Source organism: Gossypium hirsutum, chromosome A08, assembly GCF_007990345.1.
Source record: "Gossypium hirsutum isolate 1008001.06 chromosome A08, Gossypium_hirsutum_v2.1, whole genome shotgun sequence".
Lineage (NCBI taxonomy): Eukaryota > Viridiplantae > Streptophyta > Magnoliopsida > Malvales > Malvaceae > Gossypium > Gossypium hirsutum.
In genome coordinates, this window is record NC_053431.1 from 47832773 (window position 1) to 47856129 (window position 23357).

At 35.4% G+C, this 23357-nt stretch overlaps 1 protein-coding gene and 1 non-coding gene across 3 annotated transcripts; one reads left to right on the plus strand and one right to left on the minus strand.

Annotated features, from left to right (window-relative positions):
* The first annotated feature begins 9482 nt into the window (after nucleotides 1–9482).
* Nucleotides 9483–15225, plus strand: LOC107946270 (very-long-chain aldehyde decarbonylase CER3). Of its 2 annotated transcripts, none has more exons than XM_041074747.1 (11): nucleotides 9483–10079; nucleotides 10197–10417; nucleotides 10515–10747; nucleotides 10840–11059; nucleotides 12032–12159; nucleotides 12355–12611; nucleotides 12700–12807; nucleotides 13529–13735; nucleotides 14270–14380; nucleotides 14527–14700; nucleotides 14822–15225. In XM_041074747.1, the coding sequence occupies exons 1-11, from the start codon at nucleotides 10029–10031 to the stop codon at nucleotides 14984–14986; spliced, it is 1875 nt and encodes a 624-aa protein (XP_040930681.1). In that variant the 5' UTR covers nucleotides 9483–10028; the 3' UTR covers nucleotides 14987–15225. The 2 variants fall into 2 exon arrangements, with proteins under 2 accessions (XP_040930681.1, XP_040930682.1); XM_041074748.1 differs by having other exon boundaries at nucleotides 9860–10102.
* Nucleotides 15226–22409: 7184 nt separating this feature from the next.
* On the minus strand, nucleotides 22410–22516 carry LOC121205747 (small nucleolar RNA R71). The gene has a single exon (XR_005900822.1). It is a non-coding gene; the product is annotated as a small nucleolar RNA R71 (small nucleolar RNA).
* Nucleotides 22517–23357: the final 841 nt, after the last annotated feature.

The window sequence follows — 23357 nt, forward strand, 5'->3', positions numbered from 1 at the left end:
GTCCGTAGACTCAACTCGGATTATCTCGTTATTCGCGCACCTCAAATCAATAGTCTTGCTTTTGCAATTCACAACCGCATCAAGCACGGTCAACCAATCTAAACTGAGGATAACATCAAATTCATCAAACGGCAAAAGCATCAAGTCCACCGAAAAACAGGAACCTCGAATTACTAGGGGACATTTCTTACACACTTTGTCGACAAGCACGTAACGACCCAAGGGATTTGACACCCGAATTACGAACTCAGTAGACTCAATAGGTAAAGTCTTACTGGATGCTAAGGTTTCACATATATAAGAATGAGTAGAACCAGGGTCAATCAAAGCAATCACATTAGTATCAAAGAGAGTAAAAGTACCGATAATAACATCTGGCGAGGAAGCATCCTCGCGTGCGCGTATAGCATAAGCCCTAGCAGGAGCACGAGCCTCAGATCTGGTCGTAGCATCTCTAGATCCTCTCTGACCACCACTAGCATTGCCCGTATTTCTAGATGGTCTACCTCGAGCAGTGGTAGCACCCGATTTCCCACTCTGATTTACATTCTGTTCAGACAACCTCAGGCAATCTTTAATGAAGTGGTCAACTGATCCGCACATGTAACAGGAGCGGTCATGAAATCTACAACTCCCCGAATGCCATTTACCACAATACTGGCACTCCGTTCTGTCTCGACGATCATTTTCAACACTGGCGATCGAAGTGACGCGTGTGCTCACAGGGGGTCGATCGCGATCTCGTCTAGAAAAACCCGAAGTGTCCCTAGACCGGCCTAAGTCATCTCTAAATTTCTTCAATGACTGTTGAAAGGGCTTTCCTGAAGATCTCTTACGAAACTCCTTTGCTCCCACATCGGCTTTCCTTTTCTCCTTACGAGCTCCTCGGCTTTGCAAGCTCGCTCGACAAGTACCACAAATTCTCGGATTTCTAAAATGCCAACATACAGCTTTATATCATCATTCAGTCCATCTTCGAAACGTTTACACATCACAGCTTCAGAAGAAATGCATTCTCGCGCATACCGGCTAAGCCTCACAAATTTTCGTTCATAGTTGGTAACCGACATGGAACCTTGTTTGAGTTCAAGAAATTCCTTCCGTTTTTGGTCAATGAATCTCTGACTGATATACTTCTTTCGAAACTCGGTTTGGAAAAACTCCCAAGTTACTTGCTCTCTGGGCACAACAGAAGTCAACGTATTCCACCAATAGTAGGCAGAATCACGTAGCAAGGAGATAGTACACTTTAGGCACTCATCGGGTGTGCAAGATAGCTCATCGAGTACCCAAATAGTGTTGTCCAACCAAAATTCAGCTTGCTCGGCATCATCGCTGTCCGTAGCTTTAAATTCAGTAGCCCCATGCTTTTGGATTCTGTCAACTGGGGGCTTATTTGACCTTATTTGGTCAGCTACCAGACATATCGTAGGTGCGGGGGTTGTGTTTGTCGGGAATGGAGGTTGTGGAACAGCTGTATTAGTCCGAATGTATTGGTTGAACCAATCATTCATCACGCTATAAAAAGCTTGTCTAGCTTCATCATTCGGATTACTAGCAATAGGTTGAGAGTCCGTCGGCGCTGTCCCTTGTGCGGGAGCAGGCGCTACACTCTCAAGATCATCAGCTACCGCGTGGTCGGGATCGGGATCCATTACTATAAGTAAACACATTTGCAAATGTCAGAAATCACCACACTATCAAATAATCACATAATGGCATGTATAGGTAGACCCCAAACGTATTACGGTAGTCCTAGAATCGACTAAATTGTAGCTCTGATACCAATTTAATTGTAACACCCCGTACCCAAGACCGTTGCCGGAGTCGGACACGAGGGGTTTGCAGACTTAAATCACTTATTTGCATAGTCCATTTTAAATTTCTAGACGAGCTGGCTAACTGCGTCACTGTCACCTTAAAAATCATATCTCGAGTTCCAAAACTCGAAAACCAGTTCCGTAAAATTTTCCTGAAACTAGACTCATATGTTCATCTACAAATTGTTTTCTAGAATTTTTGATCGAACCAATTAGTACAGTTTATTAGTTAAAGTCTCCCCTGTTTCAGGGTTCGACTACACTGATCTTTGCGCATTACGACTTGGATATCTTCCTGTACAGGGCTTCAATACTGATGTCGTTTGTTTCTATAGAAACTAGTCTCGAAAAGGAATCTATACATATATGTCATGACTTCTAGTTATCTATGGTTAATTTATAATGAATTTCCAAAGTCGGAACATGGAATCCAGAAACCGTTCTGGACCTGTTTCGAGAAAACTTAAATATCTCAAAATATACTGTTCATATGATCTTTTCGTTACTTTCCTACGAAAATAGATTCATCAAGGTTCGATTACATAATTTATTCACTATTTAATTCTATTCCTACTATTTTTAGTGATTTTTCACATTCACGTCACTGCTATTATCAGCATCTATTTTTAAGGTAGACTTTACCTATTTCATAGTTTCCATGATTCAACTAGCCCTTTAGCATATATAGCACAAAATATGATCATGATTAACCATTCCAATGGCTAATCGTCCCAAACATTTCCATACCTCTTAACGAACATCATACAAGACGATTATAATACTAAGCTCAAAGTGTATATAAGCCATTTTCGCATGGCTATCCAAATTTATACAAAACCAAAGGGTCTATAACCAACAACAAAACGGGTAGTCCTATACATGCCATTTCAAAGTTCAACCAAAAGTGTACCAAAGGGGGATTTGATAGTGTGGGCGACTTCGACTTCAATAATCCCGAGTCGATAGCTGACGAACCAAAATCTATAAAATAGAGATTCAAAGAACGGAGTAAGCATTTAATGCTTAGTAAGTTTGAGCCATAAAATTAGTCACAACTAAAGTGTAGCATTCATATGGCTAAACAGATAATTTCATATGCACAAATTCTCAATATCATACTTACTTCACATTACCGACCCTTATATTCATACACAAAAGATCAACTTAGCCAAAGGCTGGTAGCTCATTTATCGACTGAGCGAATACTAATTGTAAGGGATCAACTAAATCAATGCATATACGAGACATACCTCATTGCTGGGATTTTACGAGCATATTAATTGAAACTATTACAGCAAGGTCGCTCATTCCCAAGCCAAGTACCTTTGGGATTTAACCGGATATAGCTACTCGCTCAATGCCTTCGGGACATAGCCCAATACAGTAACTCGCATAAATGCCTTCGGGACTTAGCCCGGATATAGTAACTCGCACAAATGCCTTCGGGACTTAGCCCGGATATAGTATATCGCACAAATGCCTTCGGGACTTAGCCCGGAACTAGTCACTAGCGCAAAATGCCTTCGGGACTTAGCCCGGTTATCATCCAAATATTCATGCACATATCAATAAATCATGACACATCTATATTTCATTTTCATAATTAGAGTTCAAACACAAGTCACGTATTAAGCAATCCCATTTTCGGCTCACTAGCCACATACAAACAGCATGGTTTAGTTTGCTTTATGACACGATCTCTATGCACATACGGCTACCCGTCATATGTATAGCATAATTAACTCAACATATAATTCAAGTAGAATCATCATATCACCGTATATTTGTTATGCTCATACGTCATGACTTAATCAAATCGTAAACTAAGTCTCGTTACTCGAAAACTTACCTCGGATGTTGTCGAACAATTCCGATGGCTATTCGACCACTTTTTCCTTCCCTTTATCGGATTTAGTTCCCCTTTGCTCTTGAGCTTAATTTAACAAATAAATTGATTTAATCATTTGAGCATCGAAAAGAGGAACTCAAAGTACTTAGCCCATATATATACATTAGACATTAAAGTCACATACATATGAAATCATGAATCAACTCAACATATTAACCTACACTCCCTTTTAGCCGATTGTCTAAGCCAAAATAAAAGCATCAATATGCTTGCCTCTAACCGAATACATGCAACACCAATCTTCTTTCTATGGCCGAATATGCATGTCTATGTTGAGGCCGATTGCAACACTTAATACATTCTACAATTATGGTTACTTGTATTGACTAAATACCAATTCGTTTTAAGTTCAAAACTCGGCTAATACACATATATACTCTAGAGATCAAATACTAACATTTGCACTTCACCTTACTACCATTTTCATCCAAATAACATGATCAACAACCATGCTTCTCTTCTACTTCCTAACATGGCCGAATGCATCAAGACACCATACCACTTAAATTTTGGTCATGGGTTAAACAAAGAACTTAAGGCCTAACTCAAGAATGCTAAAAAAGAAAATCCACCACCACATGTATCATTACAAAGCTTCACATTTAGCATGCAAATGGCATCAATCACAAATCCTCCTTAGCCAAAACTTAACCCATCTTTATGCCTCATCACCACAACATCAAACATCAACCAAGAAGACAACACCCATGGCCGAATATCATCTCCATCACATAGCAAAGATCTAAACCATGGGCTAGATGGAACTCAAGCTAACAAATAAATAAAATAAAATAAAATAAAAACATGCATGAATCTCATGGAACAACACCAAACATACCTCCTCCTAAACACCAACCAACCGAACAAGAAGCAAGAAAATCCTTTCTTCTTCCTTTCTCCTTAAAATTTTCGGCCAAAGATGTTCAAGGATGAACACTTTTTTTTTGTTTTCTTTATTCAATTCATGGCAATGAGGGGGCATGGGTGAGACAATTTTTTTTTTCATCACTCATCCCTTTGCATTACTTTAATCCTAACCCCTTTTTTTATTCTTTCTAACATAACACACTACACAACATGTTTACAACATGTTTCCACCCATAGCATGGCCAGTCACTATGCTTTAATTTTGGGTAATTTGACATGCAAACCCATCATTTTCACAACATGCATTATTAGGCCACTTTACATTTGCCTAGCACATTTCTAAATTTTCTCACATAAGTCCTATTTGATAAAATTCACTTACAATTAACAAAATTCAAACATGAAATTTTCACACATGCATATGTACATATAATGAGCCTCAACTATGACTGTTAATTATTTTTATGACTCGGTTTAGTGGTCCCGAAACCACTTTCCGACTAGGGTCAATTTGGGGCTGTCACAAACTATTAGTCAACCTTATCAAATGGACAAATATACTTAAGATACCTTATATATATATCTATATATGTGCATAGATACCATGTTACCGAAAATTATTTTTCTAGCTTAGTTGCCGAACCAATATACAAAACCCATATGCTAAACAACTCGTCAATGTTACCTATATATATATCAAATTCATTCCTCATCCATTCGACTAGCTAAGTTAATATCACGACACACTATCATATAATCCTTACGGCCACAAAGCATGCTCATTATTTATTATTTCCAAACCAATTTATAAGCTAATTTATACAATCAAAACAAGTCTATAATAAACCACAACCTAATCATATCCACCAATCACATTTACTTTACTTAAACCGAATAAGCAAGCACATTTAGTCCTTGGCCGAATATCACTAAACACCAGTCAACAATAGTCTTAATATTTATCACCCTATATATATCATTTGCAAAAGAAAAGAAAAAAAATGGATTAATCATACATATATACTACAAAAGCCGAATACAAAAATTTAACCTATGCATAACATTACTTACATTCCAATACTCAAATTATTCAAAATCAAACTCTTAAAAGTTATGCACAAAGCCGAATCCCTAATATGAACAAACCTCAAATTCATTCATTTCAAACATCCACACGGTATTTGTTCAAGTCATTAAGTAAATTTATGTTCGGCTATAGTACTCATGAGTATTAAAAATTTATAACTTAACTAACTCCAACCTTCCTCTTCAACAATTCTTCATAAAACATAAAGACTATAATCCAATCTCTTCCTTTAATAACCAAAACCGAATGCTCAAATCATCACCAAATTTCAAAATTTTGACATGGGCTATGTATGACACTATCTAATTAACTAAAATCAAGCTTAAAATTTCAAAAACTAACATAATTTACTAACCTTCCCCGAGCTTAAAGTGACCGAAAATCTTGTCCCTTTTTCTTTCTTCAATTCGGCCAAGAAGAACCAAAAAAAATGAAGCTTTGTTTTCATCACCTCTTTTTCTATTATTTTTTTATATACATTAATACTATAAAATATAAAGCCACTTCACTAATAAACAATACATATATTCTAAATAAAACCACATCATGGCCGGCCATTACACAACAAAATAGATATTTGACATGCAAGTCCATCTTTTTGTATTAAGGTTTTCAAACATATGCATCCATCAACAAATTATATAAGTAATTTGATTGTCCTCGAAGAATACAAACAGTCGTAAATACAATTACTTAATGTGATGTCAATTCATGAATAAGTCTACCTAGATCGCATAGAGCTTTTCGATTTGTAATGTTCTGAGGCTTAGGGCAGGTATAAAACTCAATAACAGGAAGCATCAAAATAGTTTCAAGCACAAAAATAGTTTGGCACATTGTATTGTTCCCTATTCTTCCCTTTAGTAACCCTTACCCGCTCACTGCCTTATTTCTCATTCTCCCACCTTCCTTATTTCTCCACGTAGGAAGTCACAACATAATATAGCAACTACAGTTAGCTCATGAGTTTTTATGCATCAATAACTAAGTTTTTCTACTTTTGTGACTTTTTTTATCTTTTTCATACATCTCACTCACAATGCTTTTGTTTTTCAAGTACTTTTTCTATTCGTTTTGATTTTCTTTTTGAATTTTTCCTTTTGTTGCACATATTGGCTAACCTTAATTACTAACTGTTCAATAAAATTATCGAACTGAAATTCAACATAAATCTATATACTTGTAAATGTTAATTAGTAATATTTATGGACTCAATCATCGGAAAATGGGGTTTTAGAACCACCATTTCTGGGACTACTGAAAAACAGGTTGTTACATAACTAATGCATTGAAATCTGGTACATTGGGTTTATGACTTTTGTATGACATAGTTTAGTTAAAAGGTAAATGATATACTCTCATTAGTATTACATGATGGATGGGAAAATAACGTGACCACGAGTCCTTTGTCTAAGGAATATGATTTAATTACTATTTAATAGTAATTGACATTTTCATGAATGAAGATGTAATGATTTGTTCATATTTTGAGTGACGTTACTATGTCAAAAAATAATGGAAATTTATTTATAGAATGAATTCTATTTTATGGAAAGCTCAAAAAATTCAGTTTCCTATAAAAAGAATTAAATTTCCCATTGAATGTTAGTCTAAGTTTTCATTTTGTGTGTTTGGTTTGTGTAGTTAAAGCCCATACTCTAAACAAGCTAGGGTTTGAAAATAGTGGAGAAGATTGTTTGGTAGAAAGCCATGAAACGATCTAGACCGCCTCACTCGAAGCACAAGTACTAATTTGGTCTAAGGTTTATATTATTATAAATACCACAAGACTTAATGTTTAGAAAAAATTTAAACTTTTGCTGTTCTACAAACATTGTTTTTTAACCAATTTTTCCAATACTCTGTTCATAATACTTCTAATCTTAATCAACACAAACTTAAGCCTAAAATTGTTGTTAAGAAGTAGGGATCTGATCTTGTGATGATTCTGACAACTAATTCTGAAAATGTAAGGGGCCACCTCTGTTGTGTATGCTATTATCAACCACACCGCTTGTTAGAGTGAAAGCAAACATAGTGTTATATGCTTGATTATCGTCTTTGAAATTTGAAGAGCATGTTTCACTTTTATGTTTCAACAAATCTTTCAAAATGTTAAAGGTTCTCTCATTAATGGAAGTTGCACTTATGTTTCACCTCAACTAGCACGAGCCCTAGTATGATATATTGTCATCTGAATGTTAAGAGGCTTATCCCAAACTCCATTAAATGCTTCCCATGTAGTTGGCGATATCATTTCACAAACTGTTTCTTTAGGTTTTGTTTGCTTCAATCATGTATTGAGATTAGGAATAGAGTGGTTGACTGGCAAAGAGAACTAAGTTAAGCTCTTGTCCCCTATTTTGGAATTGCTCCATTCCTAATGATCTCAAAATCCTCTTGTAATCCTTTCTTATGAATGAAATTATTATTTCAAAAAAAAAAAGCACGAGCTCTCTTATCAATCCCTTCAAACTTAGCCATATTAAAGAGATAGGAAAAACCTTTACTATAAATTTGGAATAAGTAAGGTGATAGAGGGTAACCCTGTTGAAGTCTTTTCTTACGCAAAAAGTTTGAGAAACATTTACCATTAAAAACAACTAAATAAAAAACAATTTGAGCACAAGTCATTAAGAGGTAAATCAAGATTGTGCAAAATGCAACTAAATTGGCACACCTTCCAAAATTTTACTTATTTCAATCATAAATTTTGCTCATATCAAATTTAAGTATGAATTATCATATTTTTCAAACATGTATGTATCTTCGAAAGGTACAATGACTTTATAAACCACCAACATATTATAAAAAAATTTAATACCCATAACAATAACACATTGTGTCTTATCAATATAATTGTTAAGAAACAACTTAAATTTTTTAGTTAGCACTTTAATAATAATCTTGTAAAGAACATAAAAACTAATAAGCCCATGCTAAGTCATATTTCTTAGGTCAGTGATTTTAGGGATCAGGACAATATGAGTAGGAGATAGTAATGAGAACATCATTCAGATAAAAAGTGCGTTCCCTTTGCAAATGTAACTATAACCTATATATCAAAAAAGTATAACCTAACAGAAATGCGGAAATGTAGGATTTTAAACAGTTATGTCACTTTTCTCATACTAAATGACCTACTTTCGTTCAAGTAATGGAATTATTTAATTTTAATACATATTAATATTTAAAGTAATAACTAATAATTAGTTTGATGGCTATAAAATTTTAAGAGTTCTATTGAATTATAGATAAAAGTGATAAACCAAATTAAGAGTCAAGACATAAAACTTAAATTGAATATATGAATAATTTCTATCTCTGCTCTTATCAAGAAAATTTCTTCAAATATGATATAAAACATTGGTTAAATATTTAAATTAATTCAACTTTTTACGTGTTGCTTGCATAAGAGATAAATTTTTAAAAATGTTCATATAATAATCTTTTTAAAAATGTTCAATTTAAATTGAAGTAAAATTAAATGAATTCTAATATATTTAGAATAAAATATATGATAGGTGAGTTAGATATTGCTTAAAAATAAAAGAAAATAATAAAAGCATAATTTGAAATTTGATATTTGATATTGGAGTACTTTCAAAAGTATTTTGTTCTTATTTGAACACTTTCAAAAAAATTTGACTATAATTTGAGATTTCTAGAAAAAATTTGGGAGCACTATGTGCACATTTACAAAGGTTAAGCCTTTATAAGAGTTTTTTTTTTAATTTTAATTTTTATAGGAGCAACTCTTAAAACTTGGGGTCCTAATTTGAGCATTTACCCTAAAAAGTTGAAGATGAACCGAAAGTTACAAGTTGGACATTAGCAGACGCGCCCTCTATCTACCCCCTACTCCCAACCATACCAGCCATTAATTCCTGAAAGCATTACAGCTGTGCCCAGATCGAACCAGAGAAATGAGAACACGTTAAGGTGTTGGACTTAGAGGATCATGATTGACGACCGCCCCTATCCTTGGTGGCAACTGCCAGTCAAAAACTTCGTCCGAGATTTCAACTTGATTAAGAGACTTAACTGTATTTTTTGTTTTATCAGCAAACCCTTTGTTGGGGGGTCTTTTCTCTTCGGGCTATAAGTAGGGCGGCATTCCAAGCACCTCATTTGCAAGAGGTCTTTACTCTTTAGCTGGTTTTCAGTCCCCAATAGAATAGCTTAAAACAGAACTCAGCATTTGTTTGTCAGCTATTTCCCTCCATATTGCTAGCATTTGTTTTAGCTGAGAGGCAAAACTTCGGAACAGCAAAAGAATACGGTTTGTTTCTAAAAAATTCCCAAGGACAGAGAAAGCAGAGTAGCTGTGTTAGGGAAAGAAAAGATGGTTGCACCTCTGTCAGCTTGGCCCTGGGAGAACTTGGGAGTTTTCAAGGTGCCAAGAAGTGTAACCTCGTTGTATTTGTTTAACTTTGATCGATTCATATTATTTTTTAATTTTGTTTCCAGATGTAATGTCTGAATCCACTTTTTTTTTCTTTTCTCCTCGTAGTATCTGCTATACGGTCCTTTAGCGGCAAAAGTATTGTATTCATGGATCTATGAGGATTCCATTAAGGATCTGTGGTGTCTTCATATACTCGTTATTTGTGCTTTGAGAGGATTAATTCATCAGCTATGGAGCTCTTACAGTACCACGCTTTTCCTAACTCGAAATCGCCGGATTAAGCCGGAAGGAGTTGATTTCAAGCAGATTGACAGAGAATGGGACTGGTAATATAATATATAATATATATTTATGACTTATCTGTTCTTGTTCCTCCGAAATTATATGATTTCATGAACACTTGTTATTGATGTGATCTTTCAGGGATAATTTCCTAATCCTTCACGCACTGTTGGCTTACATGGCCTGCTTGATCTTTCCATCCTTGGATGATCTTCCTCTCTGGAACCCAAAAGGATTTATTACTTTACTGTTTCTACATGTCACCGTTTCGGAGCCCTTATATTACTGGGCGCATAGGTATTTCCATGAAGGCTACCTTTTCACCCATTATCATTCACTTCACCATTCATCTTCTGTAACCCATCCCTATACAGGTAAAAAAATCACTGACCCAGACCCCATTTTCCTTCTTCTTCCTTTCAATCCAGATTAACTTCTGCTTATGGTAAGCTTCTTTCTGCTGCAGCTGGGCATGCAACTTTTCTAGAGCACCTTATATTATGTATAGTGATTGGAATTCCGATGGCGGCTTCTATTATGATGGGGTGTGGATCAACAAGCATGGTTTATGGTTATGTTTCGGCTTTTGATTTTCTCAGATGCTTGGGGCATTCCAATGTTGAGGTTGTTCCCCATGAAGTTTTCATCAAGCTACCTTTCCTCAAATATTTCCTCTATACCCCTACGTAAGCAATACCCCTTCTCTCATACTCATGCAATTAATGTTGTATCAAAATTTTCTTTCCCGAGAATTGAAAATAAAAACCGGTTAATAATTGTTTGTAATTTATATACGCGTTAACCACCTATACTTTATTTTTAAAATATAATTATATATTATTTTGGTTAATTACATATTAATAGGTATATGATAAGTTTTAAAGAAAAAATAACACAACAAATATGAAATGATAAAATAATCATATAAATTTGCTTAATAGGTTTATTTTTCTTATTAACTTCATTAGTACTAATATTGTGGAATACTTTTTTAAAATTAAAATTAGGTAGTTGTATAATCACAATTAATACCATCAACCTTCAACCAAGGAATTGATGAGTGAGCAATGTAATTAGCCAAACACATCTACGGAATAACACCTTCAACAGTTTCTTTCCTTTATAGCTTCTTCGCTTTTAGATGGTACCGAAATCTATTTCCAGACTTGTAAAATAGGTATTAATTTTAGTGCCATATTTATCACTCATTAGAACCCCTTCCACGAAACAGGAATTTATGGCAGACAGATAGATGTGATGTTATTTCATTAAATTGTCGAGAAACTTGCAAGCTCCAATTACTTAAGAACGAATGCTCATTTGGAGATTTCCTCCAGGAAGTTAGTTTAGTTTTAAGAAACAAGGCAATGGAGTTAGTTAGATGTTAGAGGTACTATGACAAGTTAGTTCATATTGAATAAGGTGCTGTTATTACTTAATCTAAAACGTTTGCTCCAAAATAGCAGCTAATGAGGTACGTGCACATTAATTTTGTGTTAGATAAAACAGGGAAATTTCTTATTGACGAGGTAGCTAGCATAATAATCGAGAGTTTTAACAGCAAAACCTGCGACTTGCAATGCATTTTTCTTTAACGAAACGAAATGCATGAATTGATTGATGGCTAATTTTGTTGATGGATTTTAAAAAATTGTCAGGTACCATAGCCTGCACCACACAGAGATGGGGACCAACTTCTGTCTCTTCATGCCGCTGTTTGACGCTATGGGGAATACGGTTAACCGCAACTCGTGGCAGCTACACAAGAAAATTAGTTCAGATTCAGGTAGTTGCACTTGTTTTTCTGGGGTTTACCATCCAATATATTAGAAATTCTTCTTCTGAACTGTTGGATTAGAACCTATAATGATTCAAGTACATGAAACTGAAAACGACTCTTTATCTGCACGGTTATTGCATGACCTAACTTGTGTGGTACAGAGTCTAATATGAAATTAACTTTGAATATTTGTGAATGCAGCAAAGAATGGGAGGGTGCCAGATTTTGTGTTCCTAGCACATGGGGTGGACTTAACCTCATCGATGCATGCCCCATTCGTTTTCAGATCATTCGCATCCGTACCATTCTCCACCAGGATCTTTCTTCTGCCTTTGTTGCCTGTGGCGTTTTTGGTTATGTTAATAATGTGGGCTTGGTCTAAGACCTTCCTCGTCAGTTTCTACAATCTTAGAGGCCATTTGCACCAGACGTGGGTTGTTCCTAGATTCGGCTTTCAGGTTCGCTTTTGATTTTAAATTAAACAAGTTTGGCCACAATCATTATTGCAAGCCGATTAATCATCTAGAGCATCACGATCTTTTGCAGTATTTCTTACCATTTGCGATGGAGGGCATCAATAAGCGCATAGAGGAGGCCATTCTAAGGGCTGATAGGATAGGGGTGAAGGTCATCAGCCTTGCTGCATTAAATAAGGTCGGTATTTAGTTTATTTATATTATTGTTAAACTTGCCTTCCACTTTTTTTTTTTTTTTTTTAAAGTTCTTTAATTGGCCCTTGAGTTATTTGATGATGGTAGTTGGGAGGGATAAATATGAGACATGAATCAACGTCATCTCCTTCATTTAAAACCATTGTGGACCTTTCACTTCAAAGTTTAATTTCTTAGCACCATTTGTGGCAATTTAGCATCTGTCAAAAGCATCTCACTATCATTTACGTCTCAGTTGGACTGGAAATATCCAAGTTCATAGATCGAAAACTTGTGTGTATATATTTCAGAAATGCTACACCACAAGTTCTCTGCTTCCTGCAATCATGATCCCACCTCCGTATTTGCTCAGCCTTTTACTCCTTTCTTTTAACGGAAAAACATCCTTTTCTTGAACCTGTACTCCAATCAGAACTCAGTATCCTCTATTCCTAACAGACCCATTTTAACCTTACAAACTTCTCAACCATGCCTCTCTCTCTCTCTCTCTCTCCTTATAAATTTGGGGAAAGAAGGGTTTAATATCTCCCATATGCTACGGTTAAAAGTTAAAACAAGTCAGTGCTATCTGTCCATACCATTTCCGCAGCAGGGCTAAATATTCCGTGAAGTAAATGGATAACCATTATTAGGTTTAACTATCCCAGTAGTGTTGCTAAAAATAATCAATTCAAAAAAGGGGTTTAATTCGGCAATGATTGCAGAACGAGGCTCTGAATGGAGGAGGAACACTGTTTGTTGAAAAGCATCCGGACCTAAAAGTCAGAGTTGTCCATGGTAACACCTTGACGGCTGCTGTTATTCTAAACGAAATTCCCAAGGACGTGGAAGAAGTGTTTTTAACAGGAGCTACTTCCAAGCTCGGCAGAGCTATTGCCCTTTACCTTTGTCGAAGGAGAGTACGCGTTCTTGTAAGTCTATACTTCAAATCTTTTCATTTATTTATTCACTGTTTTGATTAGAATATAGCACGCGATAAGTGGCAAAGCAATGCCCAAGGGGGGACACCCTTGGTTTGTCCAAACTGATTGCGCTTCTGTGCGTGGTTCACTGTATCTTTGCAATTTAATTTTGTTGGGAACGCACGCAATTAACTATTTGCTGCCTAGGGTCTCCTTTTAGTTGGCATCTATAGATTGGTTAAATAATATTGATGGTTGTACCATTACCATAGTTCCATTTTTTCAAGCTAGTGTATTGAAATAGAGTTCGGAAACAAAGATGAAATTCATTATATTTAATATATAATAAAGCAATTATCGGGAGAAATTTATTTTACGAATTGTATATTATATATTAGTAGCATTATTTTTAATCCGACAAATCCATGCGGACCATAGGAGTATATGGTTGGACCTAATAATATTGTGTCCTTTATTTCGGTGAGGCTGGGGTTTAGTGCCAATTGAAATCGATTGCTTATGGGTTTGGACATACTGTACCAGATGTTGACTTTATCAACCGAGAGGTTTCAAAAAATACAAAGGGAAGCCCCTGCGGATTGCCAGAATTACCTCGTCCAGGTCACCAAGTACCAGGCTGCTCAAAATTGTAAGGTACGAGATGCAAATCCCGGTCTCATCGGCTTGTTTTTTTTAGGTCATTGAAACACCCAAATTGCAGCTCAATAATATAAATTGACTTGGAGCAGAAACTTAAATAATATATAAAACATGAATGAAATGTTGTTGTTATGAAATAGACATGGATCGTGGGTAAGTGGATAACACCAAGGCAGCAAAGTTGGGCTCCATCGGGGACACACTTTCATCAATTTGTGGTGCCACCTATCTTGGCCTTCAGAAGAGACTGCACTTACGGTGATCTGGCTGCCATGAGATTGCCTGATGATGTTAAAGGCCTTGGAAGTTGTGAGGTAACCAATCTTTTCTTTAATCATCCATTTTTTCTTATTACCATCATTAATATTATAATCACATGCATGCTTTCTCACAAGTTCAGTTTTCTAACTATAAGTATTGGTGGATGTTGGGCAGTACACCATGGAAAGAGGAGTAGTGCACGCATGCCATGCAGGGGGAGTGGTTCATCAGCTAGAAGGCTGGACCCATCACGAAGTTGGGGCAATTGATGTCGATAGAATCGATATTGTCTGGAAAGCTGCTCTCAAGCATGGTTTAAGGCCAGTGTCAAGCATGTAAACCAGCAATGTTCCTTGTCATAAATTGTCATGAAACAAACAAGAAGCAAACAAAACAAAGCAAAGAAAACGAATTTCGAATTTTAAACCTTAATGTTAATGCCATTTTTGTACGATTATCAAGATACTATATATTGCTACGAAGCAAATACTGATTGTATTACCCTTTGGGTTTGGTAACACTTCTATGTATATTTTGATTTGAAAGTCATTAGAAATTGAACTACCGTCTTTCTTAGACATCAGGGAGTAAAATTTTAGATAAAAACTGGAATTGCATCATTTGTCAAGCGAGTATTAACTGTTGATTAAACGATACCCTCAGATTGTGGAGCTTACTGATACCTCTTGTTTGTTTGTTCGTTAGTTCGCGTGCTATGGAATTTCTAGCATAACCATCCATGGATGTTGTTTTACAAGTGGCATTTTTCCTAAAACATTAATATCAGTCCAAGTAAGTATGCTTAAATGAAATATGACTGTGGATATAAACTGATAGAATGTTTTGTATTAGGTGGTTTTATGTCCGCATTCCTTAGTTCAAGGATGTTCGGTTTCATATTCAACTTAAGTACTGTAACCTTTTGATAAACCGTAATTTATACATATTTTTATCACATGCTTAACACATTTATGGATGATTCTCCTTATATTTGGTGAATTTGATGGTCCTAATTCTTTAATTTCATGTGTTATACTTAGGTGAGCATAGGAGAGTAAAAAGAGCGAGAAACGGGCCGAAAACGGAGAAAATGGACCCACATAGGAAATCAACACGGCCTGGACTTCCTCACACGGGCGTGTCACACGGCTGTGTCGACTTACACTGGTAGACTACACACCCGTGCCTATTCAACAGCTTGACCACGGGCTGGAGTAATCGCACACGGGCGTGTCCCTGTCGAGCCCAAATATAATCCTATTTGGAAAAGGCCAATTTTGAGGGCTCTTAGGCATTCTAAAGCCTATTTAAACACCTAATAAGGCATTTAGGAGGGGGACGCAGAGTAGGGAGCAAGAAATTACTCAAGGGAAGCCGATTGGTCCATCTCAGAAGTCGGATTCATCATCAAGACTGAAGATCTCCCTTCAATTTCCATTCAGGGGTTTTGGGTTTTCTTATTGTTTTGTATTCATTATTCTTCTGAGATGTTTTCTTCTATAATTATGAACTAAACCCCCTAAATACCTAAGGGGAATGAAACCTAATACAGATCTTGTTATTATTATCTGAATTGTACGATAAATATTTGACTTGTTCTTAATTATGTGTTCTTAATTCTTGTTTTAATATTCCAGGATATTGATTCGAGTTAATGCTTTTATCCAGAGGAGGAATAGACCCTGTCTAAGAGTAAATTTGTCATAATTAAGCGTAGTTGATTGCACGCCTAGAGATAGGGTGATAAGATTTTGCCGAATTAGGGTGAAACCTAATAAGGGGATCCATAGATCGAGTTAATGCAACACTAGGTGTTAATTAGAAAGAGATTTCAATTAATCAACCTAGGGTTAGACGTTATTAGTCTCGAGAGAGATAATAATATAACTTAGGGATTTCTACGGATCAAGTCAAGTGAATAAATTGTCTGATTCAGAGTCAAATAACAAGTGAAGTTTAGGTGGATTTTTCCTTGGGTATTGTCTTAATCAATCGAATTTTCCCAAAAGCTTTTTCCCAATTTCTCTTTGTGCACTCTTAGTTTAGTTAATTAATTTAGATAAACAAATCCCTTAATTTTTAGGCTACATAACAAAAAGAAAGTAATTACTACTACTCTTGGTTTCTTTGGGTTTGACAATCCGGTCTTGCTAAAGCTATACTACTATTCGATAAGTACATTTTCCTTTATCGTGATAATAGTTAGTTTCAAAAGCGCTTAATTATAATTTTTTAAAACCTATCGCGAATATCATGTATCACCTTTTAAACAACTTTTATATGGTTCCTAGCCCCTTCGTAACTCTTACACCTTAGAAAATTATATAATGATTTTTTTAATATATACATATACCTAATGAGAAAAATTATTTAGAAATCTAAGTCACCCTTTAGATTATTTAAAAGAATAGGACTTTTTTTAAAAAAAAATAAACCTACCAGGTTAGATGGCAGTTAACTGTGCAAGAAACCACATATCACTATATTGAATAAAAAAATTGGACTTGATGCTGTGTATCAGTATACTACCAAACCAATTTCAACGAATTTTTATCCATGTCATAAAATTTGATTTTGAGTCAGATTTTTTAAATCGAGTCATTCGGAAAAGTTAATCGAAACGTTTCCAAGACTGGATATGGTAGTGAATTTGTCTCATTAATTTTTATTTTGGCATTAAATAGGGGTTTATTTGGACAATATAAAGTTATTGAATGAAAGTGTAATTACTAGAGTAGTAATGATAAGGACAACAAATCAAGATCGTATTCAAGTTGTTCATCTCAAAAAGAGATTTACATTTGATCTGAAAGAAGAACCAAACAGATTTAGAAACAAAGAAAATGATAACTTTAGAATATAGAGTTACCTTCAGTACTTTTAAAATAATAATTCATGCAAATTTTGAGTGGTTGATAACAAATTTCGTTGTTTTCATTATAATTATGTCATGTTGGTTAATGTTAACGTGGATTTGTTATCCTGATCAATTTATATGTTAAACACATGATTTTTGTAGTTTTGAAGATAGTTAGTGCACTGGAAGGAAAAATGGACTTGAAACTTGCTTATGGATGCTCAATGTTGCAGCAAAAGCCCTAATGTGGTGCCATCTTTGGATGCCCAAAAGATGCTTATTGGACTTCAGAACTTCTGTTGACCCAACTCTAAAGTGGGTTAACAAATCTAGATAGCCCATTAAGGGAGGAAGGAGCCCAACCGTCCACTTGAGGTGCCAAAACTGTCCATGGGACTTGGTATTCACGTAATTCAATCACCAAATCAACATGGAAAGAATCAAGGATCTCCGTCCTCCACAAATCAAGCAACTGTCCACCTCCCTCCACAATTCAAACAACTTTCTCCCCTTGAAACAAGCATGCCGTCCACTACTTCTGCACAAATCAAGGATCGGCCACCTACATAGAGAAATTTAAGGGATAACATGCTAAAAATAGGGGGCTTAAACAAGTATAAATAGAGGCAAGAACTTGGGGTTATTCACTCATCAATCATTCATTCACTCACACCACATTTGAGAGAGCAACACACGAGTTTGAAAGAGCAATTCAAAGGTTTTTTTAGAGCAGCCAAAATTTGACGCTTTGAGAGTAGTTGTGCATAGGAACAAAAGAGAAGCAAGGAGGAAAAGAAGCACGAGCAATGCCACAAAAAATCACCAAAATCGGCTTCTAGTTTCTTTCCCTTTAATCTTTTATTTTGTTCAAAGTTGATATACATGATTGTCATGTACTCTTTTGCTTTTAATTTAATGATAATAACTTAATTCTGTTAATGTTAGATTGATTGCAATCCCTTAACTTATGTTACTAATACTCTGTTGATGTTTCTATGTTCTTTGGTTGTTTATTCATTCAAATAAAACCATGAACATGCTTGCCCATGCATAATTAATGAAGAGAAGTATATGAACTAGCTATTTAATCCAAACAAGATGGTAATTAGTAGACGCAATATTTGAATAGTGCATGTTTGATCTCTTAATGATTGAGTTTGTAATTATATTTAGCAATATTCTTACCTTGCATAACCCTTATATGATGTCTGCTTATGAAACTTTGAAGTTGATTAAACATAGAAGTATGCTAAAGAAACTTAAAAGTTAAAAAAAGTATGACTTCACTTATAAGTTCTAGGCTAGTAAATAACCAAATTGCCATGGTTCTACTGCAACATCATTTACATTTCTTTTAATAATTTTAAGTTAAGTTAAACAATTAATCTTGTTCCTTCATGTTATAGTAATTTAATCTTGTGATTTGCTGCTTATTATTTTGTGTTACACTTTCATTTGTTTGCATACATAGTAATTTAATTTAGGTTAATAGTTAACTCAATTCACATTTCCTTATTTCTATCACCGACTTGCCATGTGATAAATTTCACTATATTTTCCTTTCATATACAGTCCATGTGGAGACGATACTTTCTACTTACTACTTTATTGCTTGTTGACGACTGTGTACACTATCACCTTATTCAATAATTTCATGATAGAAAACAAAAACAAATAAAAGATGAAATTCAAGCATAAAAAAATAAAGATTCAAAACAAATATAAATAAATTAAAACAAAAATTAAAAGGTGGAGGATGAATCAAATAAACCGATGGATATGGATATCGGATAGCTATTGAACTGAATCCTTTAATATATAAACCCAAAAAATTCAATTAATGGCTCTAATCAACCCACCAAGAAATAATACTTGACAAATTGAATTGTAACACCCCATGCCCGACGCAATCACCGAGTCCGAGCTATGAGATGCCATATTTTTTGTCGGAACAACTACGAACAATTACAATTCAATTTCAACCATTTACACATGCTATTAAGTATATTACACATTTACAATATGTTTTACAATCATATTCAAGTTTTATATGAGCTTACGAACGCTTATTTGGTAACTTGAGGTCGAATAAAGACTAAAATATAAAAATTTCAAACTATCGAGTTGACATTGCGGCTAGTCCTAGGTTGCGATGTAACTCACTAAATTCTCCTCATCACGACATTAAGAGTTCAATGTTGGAACATGACTAATTGTTTCTAAAATGCTCAAATGATACCAATTCACAATGCCTAAACAAAAATACCAATAGCATTATTCCATCCATTTTATCTAAAATTATTAAGTGACCATTCACAATTCAAAACCAAACTCAATACATATGACCATTCACAAAAAATGATGCAACTTTGAGGAATTTGGAGAACCAAGTGGGTCAGCTAGCCAACGAACTTCGAAATAGACCCCAAGATGTTTCGCCAAGGGACACTTAAAATCCGAGAAGTGTAGGTAAGGAGCATTGTAAACCTATCACCTTGAAGAGTGGAAGGTTGTTGGAGCCTACAGTTTTTGAGGTTGAAGATGAGTCTATTGTAGCCCAGAGCAAAGAAGAAGTTCCACCGAATGTTGAAACTCCTGCTTTATAGAAGTCAGAATCTATGATCCTTGATGAGGTAAATCCATAACAAGCTGGTTCTAATAATCTAAAACTTGCAGAAAGATTACCACAGAAAAGTTGTCCAATTAAAGTTAAGATTCCACCACCTCATTATCCAAAAAACTCTAGCAACATAAGGAAGATGCTCAGTTCAAAAACTTTTTTGGATGTACTTAAGTAGCTTCATATCAATATCCAGTTGGTGGAAGCTTTGGAGCAAATGCCAAACTATGTCAAATTTATGAAGAATATTGATAAACCGTAATTTATACATATTTTTACCCCATGTTTAACGCATTTTATGGATGATTTCTATTAGAATTGGTGAATTCAATGCTCCTAATGCTTTAATTTCATGTTTTATACTTAGGAGAGAATAGGAGAGCGAAAGGAACGAGAAACGGGCCAAAAACGAAGAAAATGGGCCAAAGTACGAAATCAACACGGCCTGGACCTCCTTACACGAGCAGACCACACGGCCGTGTCATTTTGACAGGCTCGAGCACAGCCTAATCGCACATGGGCATGTCCCTCCTGAGCCCAAGTTGAGTCCAATTCAGAAAAGGCTAATTTTGAGGGCTTTTAGGCATTCCAAAGCCTATAATACACCCTAGAGGAGGAAGAAAGGGGGCACACAGGGAGGGAGTAAGAAATTACTCCAAGGAAGCCGATTGATCCATCTCAGAAGCCGGATTTATCATCAAGACTAAAGATCTCTCATAAATTTCCCCTTCAGGATTTTTGTGTTTTCTTTATGTTTTGTATTCTTTATTATTCTGAGATGTTTTCTTATTTAGTTATGAACTAAAACCCCTAAATACCTAAGGGGAATGAAACCTAAGATGAATCTTGTTATTATTTTCTGAATTGTATGATAAATATTTAACTTGTTCTTAATTATGTGTTTTTAATTCTTGTTTTGATATCCCAGGATATTGATTCAAGATAAGCTCTTATTTAGAGGAGGAATAGACCCTGTCTAAGAGTACATTTGTCATAATTAAGTGGAGTTGTTTACGTGCCTAGACATAGGGTGACAAGATTTTGCCAGATTAGGGTGGAACCTAAAAAGGGGATCCATAGATCGAGTTAATGCAACCCTAGGGTGTTAATTAGAGAAAGGTCTCAATTATTCAATCTAGGGATTTGACGTTATTAGTCTTGAATAGGGATAATAACATAACTTAGGGATCTCTACAGAACAAGTTAAGTGAATAAATCATCCGATTCGGAGCCAAAATAACAAGTACAGTCTAGGTGGACTTGTCTTTAGGTATTGTCTTAATTCAATCGATTTTCCCAAAAGAAATTCCCCAATTCCATTCTCTGTGAATTCTTAGTTTAGATAATTAGTTAGTTAAAACAAAACCTCTTTATTCTTAGGCTAGATAATAAAAAGACAGTCATTACTAGTACTTTTAGTTCCTTTGGGTTCGACAATCCGGTCTTGTTAAAACTATACTACTATTCGATAGGTACACTTGCCTACATCACGATAATAGTTAGTTTCAAGAATGATTAATTATAAATATTTAAAACCTATCACGAAATCACGCGATCAAGTTTTTGGCGCCGTTGCCAGGGAACTAAGATATTAGGAATGCTCAAATTTTATTACTTTAGCCATTTATTTTTCTTGCAATTTAATTTAATTTAATTTAATTTATTATTTATTTATTTACTTTTTTCTTTCTCTTGGCAGTTTTTTTTAGTTTATGACTAGAAAAAACCCATCAGGACCACTACTTTTTGACGAAGAAATCGATCGCACAGTTCGCAGACATCAAAAAGAAATAAGGCGAAGCTTAAGATACACAGGGAACGAGCAAGGGGACGATACTCAACACCCAACCGAAGAGATGGCTGAAAACCAAGACAATCAGCTACCTCCTGCAATTGCGGTTAATCAAAATCCTGCTCCACGCACTATGTATGATTATGCTAAACCTTCTTTAACAGGAACTGAATCAAGCATAGTTAGACCTGCTGTAGCTGCAAATACTTTTGAACTAAAACCTAACACTATTCAAATGATACAACAATTTGTTCAGTCTGATGGTTTGCAGGATGAGGATCCCAACGCTCACTTAGCAAACTTCTTAAAACTATGCGATACATTTAAAATTAATGGTGTTTCTGATGATTCCATTCGTCTTCGGTTATTCCCTTTTTCATTGAGAAACAATGCTAAACAATGGTTGAACTCATTACCACGAGGGTTAATCACTACTTGGGAACAAATGACCAAAAAATTTCTATTAAAATATTTTTTGCCGGCTAAAACGGCTAAATTACGTAATGATATCTCTTCGTTTGTGCAGAAGGACTTAGAAACTCTTTACGATGCATGGGAGAGATACAAAGACTTACTGAGAAGGTGCCCTCACCATGGGTTATCGCTTTGGCTACAGGTTCAAACATTCCATAATGGCCTGAATCCTTCGACTCGACAAATGGTTGACGCAGCTACTGGCGGAACCATCAATAATAAAAACACTTGAAGATGCCTATGAGTTTATAGAGGAGATGTCACTGAATAACTATCAGTGGCAAGTCATGAGGACTAAGCCAACTAAAATAGCAGACGTTTATAACGTCGATTCGGTTACTATGCTGTCAAACCAAGTAGAACTTCTAAATAAAAAGATTGATGGTTTACTTGTTTCTACTTAGGTACATCCTGTAATGAGGTGCGAGACGAATGGAGGTGTAGCATGCACAGAGTATCAACCCTTCAACCCTAGCATCGAGGAGGAATAAGTCCAATATATGGGTAACAATAACTCTCGATCCCAAAATAACCCATATAGTAACACTTACAATGCAGGTTGGAGGAACCACCCTAATTTCTTGTGGGGCGGTCAAGGAAATCAAAGACCACAACATCCTCTGGGTTTTCAACAACCACCCTATCAATAAGAAAAGAAGTTGAACCTTGAAGAAATGCTCTCAAAGTTTAAATCGGTGTCAAAAACCCATTTTCAGAATACCGAGATAGCACTTAAAAATCAACAAGCGTCGATCTAAGGGCTTGAAACTCAGATAGGCCAGCTTTCCAAACTAATCTCCAAACGACCACAAGGTAGCTTGCCAAGTAATACTGAACCCAACCCAAGGGAACAACTCAACGCAATTAATATTCAAGATGACGAAGGAGTCATTGAGCCTGAACCAGAACCGAGGAAAGAAACTATGGTAAGCAAAGGTCAATGTGAGGTAGGTCATAATAAAAAAAA